Raw genomic sequence first — 12052 nt, forward strand, 5'->3', positions numbered from 1 at the left:
ACCTGCAGAGTGCAGTGACTGACTGGGCATATAAGGGGTAAGACTGTCTTTCAGGCATCCTGGTCCTGAGCTGTATAGGGCTTTGTACACCAAAACTAGAACCTTGAACTTGGCCCGGTAGCAAATGGGCAGCCAGTGCAATTCTTTCAGCAGCGGGGTGACATGTTGGCATAGGACTGAACAGGATAGATGGCCTTTCTTTCTATCAATGAGTGGTAGCTTTTTCTATCTTTCTTAAACTGAAAGTTGTCTCTCAGAAGAAAATGAATCCAAAATAGGCACTGATACAGTTTAGTAATCACATTTATTTGGTGTGATTAAGCAGTTAAAAGGGCACATGGTTAATCAATGAAAAATTCTTTAATCACTTTGCATTCTTACAGAAAATACATAATTTTATTTTTCTTCCAGTTTTTCAAAACTCTATATATATTGCCAGCAAACATTTGCTTTCTTTTGAGTAAATATCTAATTGCATATTTTATTCTGCATGTCTGTCTTGATCCATCAAATTCTTGGAGATGCAGAACAGAAACTGTGGTGATCCTATGGGACTCCTTTGCCCTATTCCATGCAGTGGAGTAGCTCTATGTCAGGTGAGGAACCTTTGGCCCTCCAAATGTTGTTGGACTCCAACTCCCATCAGCCTTAGGCAGCATGGCCAATGATCAAGGATGATGGGAGTTCTAGCCCAGCAACATCTGGAGGGCCACATATTTCTCATCCCTGCTCATTGTGATCACCTGTTTGCTAGAGTTGCCAACTTCTTTCTGCTCCTCTACTCTTGCACCTATGCCTTTATAACCTTTCACAAGGCCTGAGCAAAAGTGAAGTGGTGGGAAAGCTTCACAGATTGGAAGTGGTAATGAGGAGGGCCAAATGATTCTGCGGACACACTAGCCAGTGTGTCCAAAGCTGTCTTCTTCAACTTTTCTGAAATACATTTAAAGGTGGCTAAGAAAAATAAGATTGCAATCCACACAATAGTTACGCAAGCTTTGGCTGTACTGATTCCAATGGGACTTAAAGATGCAAAACTGTATTCTGGATAGCAGCCTAAAGTAACTGGATGATTCAGCTTAATCTTGTTATAGAGGAACAATCTTAAGTGTGGGTGTTAATCAAATAGTGTTGGCACCACTTTCATTGCTTTTAAACATTTTAACAAAATTGTTGTATATCTAAGTGTGAGACCTCCTAGTGGAGATGGATTTGTCCATCTGTTGCACATAGTCAATCTTTAGTCACTTGACCCTTTCAAAAGGTACAGATTATACTTGTATACAATTTGCTATTATCTTGAGGGATAAAAATACTATAAATAAATAGATGAATGCCACTGTTTGGTGAGTCCTTGTGGAAAGTAACAAGTGGAGGGAAACACGTAGCACTCCTTCCAGGGAGAAATTCACACAGAGATCTGAGGAACCGGAGTGTTAACTCCTGCCTTCCAAAATAGATTTGCGCTCTAGGAACTGTAAACCTATTTCTATTCCCACAGGGGGTAATCCTAATTGACTGATCTGAGACTGTTCATTAAGAATTCACTTAGAATCATATTGGAAAGGACCTCAAATATCATCTAGCTCAACCTTCCTGGAAATGCAGGAAACCCACTACTAGATCATTCCTGATATGTGAACATCCAGGTTCCATTTACAAATGAGGCAATCTGTTCCACTGTTGGACAGCTCATACCATCAGGAAGTTCTTTCTAATATTAGTCTAAATCCTTTCCCTTGTACTTTAGACCCATTGGTTTGGGTCCTGCCCTCTGAAGCAACAGAAAACAGACTTCTTCCATCATCTGTGTGAAACAGCCTTTCAATGATTTGAAGATGGCTATCATATTGACCTGCTTCAAATGTCATGCTAAACCGAGCTATGGATTATTGGGACTACATGAATGTGCTGACTCCCAATGAGGAGGTCACACCTGCTTTTCTCTTCTTCTAACACAGTGTGGCAGCTAAGCCATAGTGTGGCTTAGTGTGTTATTTGAACCCGGGAGTGTTAAGGTCTTTCCTCCTTAACCAAAACCTGTATTTGCCCTATGGTTACAGGTTGTGTTTGAAGAGCAGAGACCTTAACTATGATCCATGGCTTGGACATCACACTAAGCCAAAGTTTGTGCTGTGCTGAACGAATAACTCTAATAATTTTTTGAGAAAATGGTTTTTTGGGGGGATAAAAACAAAAAGCCTTAACTAGCTTTCATTTATATTTGAAATATACAAAGTCTGCCTGGATTATTTATATACTCACCAATAAAGACCTACCACTAAAGCCCTTATCTGCACTTTTCTGGGCATAATTCCTATCTTCAACCAGGCATATTATACATTGCCTGAAGTTTTAATTCTCCAGCAACTCCTCTCTAATTCTTTAAGCATGCTAATATTTCCAAAATCCACTTGATCCAGGAGCCCATCCTTCACACCTAGAAATCCTTCAGTGGAGGCTGGTCCGTTATGGAGAGTGGGACACTGTCCCACCAACCTCAGTCTGCCCCCACCTATCTACTTCAACCTGTCCAAGGGAGTGGAACTAACTGCCAGTTTCCTCCTCCTCCTCCTCTGTCTCAGTGTTGCCCTTGCAGAACTCAGCAGGGAAGAGAATGGGAGCAAAATTAGAATGTATGAGCTCTGCCTGTCATTGGCTCTAGCTCCATTTACTGTTGGTCTTTTTGCCTTCTTCCTCACCAGTCCCAATGGGCACCAGCTGCCGCTGAAACCCTTACGACGCTGAAATAATGCTGAGGCCTCAAGTATTTGAGAATTTATTTCAGACAATATTTCTAAAAGAATGTTCAAAGAAAAACATTAGACATATGATACAGCTATACAGTAGTATATCATACCGCTAAATGCTACAAAGCTAACTGTAATTCCTAATTATTGGACTCACAGTTGGTCTCCTGTAAAGCTTATCTTGTCCTCTTAAATTCACAATTATTCTTTCTCTAGCCAATAATGGTGTGTACCACCAGCTAGAATATTACTGACCTAGCCAGAAGTTAATCCTCCTGGCCAGTTGCCAGAGCAGGAGTATGTGACCCTAGAAGTTTGTCTGATAAGCACTTTAGTTTATGTTCCTGCATTAGAGGTTGGAAAGCTGACTTTAACCACTCTTAGATCCTGGGATCCTACTTTTTCTTTTGGCATTCCAATCTCTAGATAAGCATTACAGAAGCCTATGCACAATATTTTTCTTTAATATTTTTAATAACTGTTATAGAGGCCAGAAGAGAGGCCTCTAACAACTCCTTGTCTTCAGTTTTCTCTTTCATAGGCCAGGCTGGATGTTGTCATGGTAGCCATCTTGAAAATGACAGAGAGAGTATGTAAGTGTGTGTGTCTCACTTTGGACACTTTTTTGTGTGAGGGGAGTATTCCCATTTTGCTTTCAGCCTTGTAGGATTTCATTCATGCAGATTTCATTGACAAGGCACGCAGAAAGATAAAACTAATGTTTCAATCTAAATTTAGAGTGGGCATAGATGAGCTACTTGGTGTGGAAAGCAAGTTTTAATTCCCCTCCCCCTGTGGTTATTAATAGAAGACAAGGTCAAAATCTTGCAGAACCTTTTGCAGCAATCACTACAAGTAAATTGCTTTCTTTCTGTTTTATTACTGTATAGGTAAAGGGCGCTGAAATTTAAATGTTAGAAATACAGTAACATTTTGTCTGTGACAAATGTTACAGGCCTCTAGGGTTGCCACCCCCTGTCGGTACATTAGTTATGCTTAGAAATCAGGTACCGAGGGGGGACAGGCAAATTTGAGAAGCGGTTCTAGCATATTCTCTTCCCGGCGGCGTCTTGCCTGCCCTCCTCCTCGCATCGCTCGGAGAGCAGCGAGGGCTCTGACGGATGGAGGCTGGCGAGAGGGTTAACACTTTCCTCTGCTCGGCTCAGAGGCAGGGAAGGTTAGCCGAGGGATCAATGTGATTAAAGCCGTAGGAGAGGAAAGATGTGCCTGCCCGCCTGCTCGCTGCATGGCTGTGGCGGCGGCTGAAGGGCGGTGCGTTCGTCGGGAGCCTGCCTTCTGCAGAGCCAGGGCCGGATATGACCACGGACGGTCTCCTGTGCTTGCGCTGGGGGATTTTGTTCACCTGTGGACCTGCTGCTGCAAACCTGCCGGCGTCTCCCTGGGCTAGGGACGACACACCTGAGCTTCCACGGCCGCCTCCCTTTTCCCTCTAGCTGCGTCTTCCTGCCAGAGAAAGCCAGTGTCGCTGGAGGAGGCGAAGAGGCGCTAAAGGAGAGGCAGATCCCTGGCTGGAAGGACGAGCAGAGCCCCGACGCACCTCCTCCTGTGCCGCCGCTACCAGCCAAGTCAGCTGGACGGATCTTCTCTCTCCGCTCGCAGCTTTCACCTTGCCGTGGACAAATCGGGGAAGAGAAAGCGAGGCAAAGAGTGGCGAGCCAAGCAAGCGCATAGCTGGGAGGCTGGCGAGGAGCAGGGGCATGTGGATGCTGGCTGCCCTCTTGTTCCAGAGCATCTTGAATGGTGAGCAGGACTTGGCCAGCCGGGTCATTTCGCCTCAGCGTCAGGAAGGCGGGTTGGGTTTGCTGGGTGGTTTTCTTGAAGAAAAACAATATGTTGTACTGAAAGCATCCTGGTTAATGGTTAGCAGCTTTCGGATGAAGGAAGAAAATTGCGCTGTCATAATTTAAATTAGCTTACCTAAGCAAGTGGGAGGCTGTAATTCTGTGTATTCTATATCTGTCTCGTTCAGTTTCGCGCTTTGGTTGATGAAATGAAGAAAACTGCATCCTTTCCTATTTTTTCCCTGTCACAAATAAAAGATTGTACCCTACAGGGCACTTATCTGTATTAAGGGCATGTATCTTAAGCTTCTGGAAGGCTCAGAGAAGGGAAAGCCTTTCCCTTAATATCTTTTAATTTTGAAAAGCCACGTTATTTTTTGTGCATCATTATAACTCTTGAACGATTATTTTAACATTCCTTTCTACCTCTTAAGGCACTGGGAATGGGGTTTGCTGGGTAATCACCTTCATTTATGTAAAAATATGCACTGAGAAGCATTACATCACCTGAAAAAGGCTGGGGACTCTTTCAGTCAATTTCAAAGTTGTAGAAGAGAAGTAACAATGGAAAGGTAAAATATAAGCTTTATGTTTCTGCATACCTGCTATTTCTTCCTAATGTTTTCTCTCTGCGCTTGATCAGAAGTCGTGCATTTTTTTTAAAGCCTAGACAAGTGCTACAACAAATGCACAGGTTTCCTTATCCAGGGTGTCACATTACTTTTAAAGAAAAGAAATCAGAATAAATACAAACATAGTTGATGGTAAAGCTTTGAAGGAGGGAAAATAGAAAGAATGTCATGGAGAGTGTGCTCGATGTTCCTGTTATGTGGCATTCCAATTTTTCAAATTTAAGAGCATAGCTCTTCTTAAAATGCATTAATATGCTGACAGTTAAAATGGAAAGATTAAGCACACAGTTTCCAAATAGGCAAAGCAGAGAGAATAGAAAAATGTTGTTAGTGAGGATGAATGAGGGAGAGAAGCGCAGGGGGAAAAGTGGAGATTTTCCTGGAAGATACAAATAATTGAAGCTCCAAGGAGAGGGTGAGGAATGAATGCTGGATGAGGGTGCCTTCAGGTCTGTTTAGCTATCCATTGCATGGAAAAATACTTTGGTAGGCAAGGGTTTTTTAGAATGTGAACAGACAGACCGAACATACAATTAAGGCAATAAGGAATGAAACAAATCTGAGTAATGAAGAGATCACTAGAATGGTTCTAAGTATTTGGACATATTGGCAGCCTGCAAAATATAAAATGATTAAGACAAAACTCTGGAAATTGTCTTAACGTTGAAGGTAATTGCAACAAGTTCCATTGTTAAGATCCCCCTCTTCTCCCCCCCCCATAGTCTCTTGGTTATTGACCTTTGCAGGAAGAGACCTTTTAGAAAACAGATTTGCTTTTACTAATTTAGGGGAGGAATGACCATGAAAGTCTCTATTTAATCAAGATTCTAGTCTTCCACATAAAATAGCGTTGTAAGAGAACTCATATCAGTTGGCTCTAAACTGCATTGTATGACCAAGTTTTTTTTTGAGGGGGGGGATAAACATGTTAATGCATAGTTCAGTACAGTGCATCCTTATCTGGATGTTTTTGTAATAATAGCAGCTCCCTAAGGGGAAAAAATACTATTCTAGAGGAGGTGAGGTTACATGGTAAAACTGGATGAATGTCCTCTTTTAATCTGTACACCTGTATAATCGTTAGAAATTGCATCATCCATTGTTTTGCTCTGCAAATAAAGAAAAAAGATTGGACATTTACCTTTTTAAATTCCTTAATTTGTGAGGTACACAAATTATACCAAAGGATCCTACATGTGCACAGACAAATGTAAATAACAGAAAAAAGAGCTGTGCATAAAATACAAGTTATAGCTTTGGTGCACACAGATATTTTTTGCATCTTAAAGTTGTAGGAATTTCTAAGATGCCAGTTAATTTTCTTTAAACATTGATAGAAATTCACAGATCTTCTTCGCATCAGATTATACTGGTATGAAGATATAAACAAGTAAACAGAGTACATATATTTCAGAAAAGATTTTCTGAAATAAAATTGCATTATGAAGTAGCTATGTCTACAACAAGAGCAATGTTACTAAGATCTCATACTTCCCTGATATAATGTTGGCTTGTATATTGTAATTAAAGCTTTAAATCAGTAAGGTAGTTTATTCTTGCTAGGCTTTATACAAGACACTGAATTTTTAAATTATTAATATTACTTGCATGGGTTTGCCTCAAAATGGATTATTTTGTGGCAGTCTTTCTGGTTGGGTGTGGGAAAATGCCTGATTGACTTTTATTACTGTGTTAATTTACTTCTTTCAGAACTTCATAAGAAACATTAGTGTTCTGAACCTTAAAGCACATGCATACATAAAAGTATGACATATAAAATTTGTGTCTATATCTCAGTTCACACTAGAGTAAAATAATTGTAGCATGCAAAGGTATTTATGGTATTAGTTATTATTTATATGTTGTTTAAAATTATTCATTTTTAAAACATATTGCTGATCCCAAATTTTGCTATCCTAAAAAAATAAGTATTGGTGCTTAGGTCTACCATGTTACAATACAGAACTAAATGTACTAAATAGTAGATGGATTGCCTAAATTTAAAAAAGGATTCTCCATAATTAACATTGGCACATTGCAATAGAGAAATGAATGGTTCTTCTTCCAAGTCTTTTTTGTTTATTCTTTCTAGTCCAGGAGTTAATTTGATTTATTAAAACACAGACAAAATGTGCTATTAATCTTAGATGCATATCAATGTTTTTAATAGAAGTCTTGCCATCTCAAAGCAGCCCTGACTTCCAAATTTTGCCTGCTATGTTAAGATGTTGTAGAAATAAGGTTATTTAGCAAGTGAAGAAATTCTGGGTTGTTGCAGTTAATGTCAGGCCGTCGTAGTATATGGATGAATAGTACTGATTTTAAAATTGAGGTATTTAGATTTTGAGGTATTTAGATTTTGTTTATTGGAAATTTAAGATTAGAAACACTAGAGCTTTCTATTGGTAAAACTGGCTAATATTTCTCTATGCAACAAATGCTAATTTAACTTGCTGACTTTTTTTGCCCTATGCATGTGACTAAGGCCCATTAATGCCTGGTTTAAAAAATAATGGAAAAAACTAGCATGTAACCGAGAGAGTTAATTCTAAAATAGATTTTGGTTTAAAAATACTCCACTTGGTATCTGTAATGCATGGGTCTCTATCTGTACTCCATCTTTACAGTCAGGTTGCTTCTAAAAATTCTTGTGAGCATATTAGAATATTGGAATCACAGGGGAGGAGCCAAAGCAGAAGAGGAAAAGATGGCACAATAACTTAAATGAGGACAGAAGTGTCACAGTCCAAAGGAGCATGCCTGGAGCTGCCTGTGCATAAATCTCATTCAAAAATATTATGATACCTACTGACCAGCTGTTTGATGGGCAAGGGAAGTGGGGGGGGGAAGAACCTGAATTCAGCCACCCCGTTCCTCTTCCCAAAGACCTGATATATGTCATTTTAATGTGTTTTTAAAGGCTGCGTATGTGCAACACCTGCTGTTGAATATGAGGGGAGCACCACACCTAGGCCTTGCACATGCACGAGTTCCTATGTGGCTAGGGCTGTTTGTGGGAACAGCGGCTTCTTGACATGGATTGGCAAATAGAAAGGTAACATTTGGAGATACCCAAGCCTCTCCAAATCACCTTGAAATAATTGATGGATCTATATGGACACTGATATTTACATTGCATAGATATTAAGAGGATAATGTGGTCAGTGTCATCATTGTGGAGAAACCAATTCCTCTGATCCATGCTGACCTGCCATAATAGAAGCCACACATTCCTTCCTAGCAGTGGCGGGTCATAGATGACAGGCATGACATTTGGATTAATTAGCAAGCCAGATGCATTTCAAAGCAACTATTCTTCTGTGTATTGAGTGGTGGTCTAATAATAAGGCACTTTAATGTGCCCTCCGGACCTTTTGATGGGTTTTACCAGATACGTAATGAGGTAGTGTGCCATTATGCTGCCTGCATGCATGTGTTGTAGGACACTAGTGGGCAGCAAACCACACAAGTCTGGCAACATTTCAGAGCAGCAGGCGGAATAGAGAGCAGCTCCTCAATGAATGGAATACACAATCACCTTTTTGAATCTCCTTTCTACCTTTTGGGGTGTCACTTAATAGAGCGTAGTGTTCTTTTGCACTTTCCTTCACCCAATCAGTGTTTGAATAGCTGCTTTTAGTGAGGAAAAGGCAACAGAAAAGAGTTTTTTTTTGGTCTAACGTGAATGTGCACTGCTTTAAATAGCAGTGAAGACCAATCAAAGGGAAGGGCAGAGGAACTGGTGAGAGGGAAGGCTTTGGAAGCCTAGAAATTTTTCCTGCCTTCATGGCTTGTCCTGTGGGCTCTCCGCAGTAGGGCATTCCAGTATAGATATCTGCATTAGGCAGAAGAGGGATGTAATCCAGAGACTGCAATCCATACAGGACTTTGTACATACCAGCCTGAAACAGCAACCAACAAAACAGCATTAAGAGAAGGGAGGCTATTGGTGCAAACATTTAAAGCACATTATTTTCCCCACAGAACCCTGGGAACTGTAATTTGTTAAGGGTGCTGGGAATTGTAGCTCTGTGAGGGGCAAACTACACTGCCCAGGATTCTTTGGGGGGGAGAAATAATGTGCTTTAAAAGTATGGTGTGTACACAGCCTTGTATATCTTTAGTGTGCTTGCAAGCTGCATCAGCATAGCGCTAAATTGCTCGTTTCCTCAGGGCAAGGATTTCTCCTTGCACAACGAAATGTTCTTCCCCACCCTGCAGTCCCTAAAATCTGTTCTGGAGTTCTCCTAACTCCCCAGATCAGATTTGGGGATGGCACAGGGCACATGCAGGACGAGGAGAGGGGGGAAGTTCCATTGTGCTAGTGCTAATCCTTGTGTGGTCAGGAGATTAAACCCTGTTCAGTTTATGCATATTTTTGGGTTAATTTTTTAGCAATATGGTTAAACATTCGGCATGTTGGATATAAATCTAAGCTGTATCTTATGGTGACCTTGTCTCTTTTTCTGAAGTACACAGTGCTTTTTTTTTTTTACATTTATATATACCCTGCCTTTCCTCTAGTTGGTGTACATGGTTCTTTTTCTCTTATCCTCACAACTACACTATGAGGGTAAGTTAGGCTGACTTCAAAGAATAAGTCAGTAAGTTAGGAGACTTGAACACTGATTTCCTGGGTCCTCATCCAACACTCTAACCACTGCACCATAGTGGTTCTCTAATAAAGGGACATAGCTATGCGGAGCAGTGCAACATCCTTCATGGTGGTTATTGAGTGTAGCAGTTTCAGTGGGATCAACATTTGTGTGTGTGTGTGTTCCGTGTTCTGGCCCATACGCCTGCTTCACTATATTTAAAATATTTGAAATGCCTGCCTCCAAAGGACACTTGTAAACATACTTAGAAATAGATACCAATACAAGTTCCATTGAAATCAGTGGGACTTCCAAGTAAATGTGTTTAGGATTCAGGTGCAAGGTGTTCATTGGAAACTACAACTAAATATTTTTGTAAGATTTCATACAGTAAGAACATAAGAGCCTGCTGGATAAAGCCAGTGGCCCATCTAGTCCAGCATTCTGTTCTTATAGTGGCCAGCCAGATGCCCACAGGAAGCCCACAAGCAGGACCTGAGCGCAATAGCACTCTCCCCTTAGCCTCCTTGAATCTATGTAACTGTCTTTTCAAGCCATCAAGTTAATTATCTTTTCTTATTTGTGTAGTATGAGCATGAGCTACTAGAAGTTCCCAGTTCAAATTTCTGGTCAGCCATGAATGTACCAGGTGCAATAATGGTTTACGTTACAAATATTGTAGGAATTAGGCTGATAAGTAAAGCACTTTGAGCATTTGGGAAAAATGCAATGTAATACTATTTTTATTTTTAAGGGCTGCAGCCCTACTTTAAAATTAATTGATTAATCATGTGAATGTTAGTAGATTAATTTATATATTTATTTTTTTTCTGAAATAAAAAGCAGTCTTTATTCTTAGATGATACACTCATATAGCAGGCATAATCTTAGGAGAGCCACTCCTTCCTGTAGGAGAGAAAAGGGGTGATTTTTTTTTTTTAAGTTTAACTTCTTTTGAAGTACTTCTATTAAAAATGACATTTTGGCCAAAACCTGCATTAATGGATCTAAAATCTTTTAATCAACTAAAAGTAATTTAATTAATCAAGCACTTATTGCATCCTTAAGAACATAAGAAGAGCCTGTTGATCAAGCCACAGGTCCTTCTAGCCCAGCATCCTGCTCCCATAGTGGCCAGCCAGATGCCCGTGGAAAGCCCGCAAGCAGGACCTGAGCACAACAGCACTCTCCCCACCTGTGGTTGCCAACAACTGGTATTCAGAGGTGTACTGCCTCCCTATTACTTTAAGTCATTCTTGCAAATGAATGCACACATATTACTAGCTCATCATCCAAGGATTTGGGGTGCACTGTTATCAGTATGTGGAAGATTCACAATTCTACATTTCCTTTTCATCTTAATACCAAGGATGTTGTCGGCATTCTGAATTGGTGCCTGGAAATGGTAATGGGGTGGATGAGGACCAACAAACTGAGGCTCAATTAACAAAAGACAGAAGTGCTCCTTTCTTCAGAACAGGTGTGGGAAACCCCAGGGTTGGGGGTCAAATGCAGCCCTCTAGGCGTCTCTGTCTGGACTGCGGGACTCTCTTCAGGCCACCTCCTTCACCAGCCCTACTTCATACCCCCCCTTTTTTTGGCTGGGTTGGAATGTCTGTTGGAACTCTGATAATGCCTCTTGGTTGCCTGGATGGAGGACAGAGATGTGTATGGAGAAATTAGCTCACTATACAAAGGTAAAATGTACATTGGTTGTTTTGCTCACTTTTGCCACTGGCCCTGCCCACCATGACCATGTGGCTCATGGAAGGAATGCGGCCCTCAGTCTGAAAAAGTTTCCCCACCCCTGTTTCCAGGGTTGGCACCAGACTGCAGTGGGCCTTTGGGAACTAGATTAAAGGGGCCCTTGAAGGCGGCGGCCCTACCATGTTTATGTGGCACCACATGAAGTTGCAGTGGCAGACTGTGCTGGAGGTGGTGGGGTGTTGCCTGGGAGGGTGGCTGCCACACTACAATCCATGCTAGTGTTGGAGTGCAGGGCACACAGTTTGCAACCTGAAGCTAGTGTGGATCACAGAGTGGGAGCTACATCCATCCAACCCCAGCAGCAGGGGCCCCTCTCAGCGCCAGTTCCCTTGGCCAGTGCCCAACCTGGCCACCCACTGGCACCAGGCCTAGTTGTTTCAGAATGCAGTTGCAAAATATATTGGTGGGGGGTTGCCCATGGGATCATGTTACACTGATCCTGCAACAGTTGCACTAGCTGTCAGTTTGCTTCTGGGCACAATTCAGAGTGTTGGTTATTACCTTTT

The 12052-nt window shown here is 41.3% G+C and overlaps 1 protein-coding gene across 1 annotated transcript in view; it reads left to right on the forward strand.

Annotated features, from left to right (window-relative positions):
* Positions 1–3739: 3739 nt before the first annotated feature.
* The window catches only part of DSCAM (DS cell adhesion molecule), a 602142-nt gene continuing 593829 nt past the window's right edge, over positions 3740–12052 (forward strand). Inside the window, exon 1 of the mRNA XM_061627614.1 lies at positions 3740–4511. Within this exon, the coding sequence (XP_061483598.1) occupies positions 4469–4511 (43 nt within the window). The 5' untranslated portion in view covers positions 3740–4468. The remainder of the gene's footprint in view (positions 4512–12052) is intronic.

Source organism: Rhineura floridana, chromosome 5 (genome assembly GCF_030035675.1).
Source record: "Rhineura floridana isolate rRhiFlo1 chromosome 5, rRhiFlo1.hap2, whole genome shotgun sequence".
NCBI classification, from domain to species: domain Eukaryota; kingdom Metazoa; phylum Chordata; class Lepidosauria; order Squamata; family Rhineuridae; genus Rhineura; species Rhineura floridana.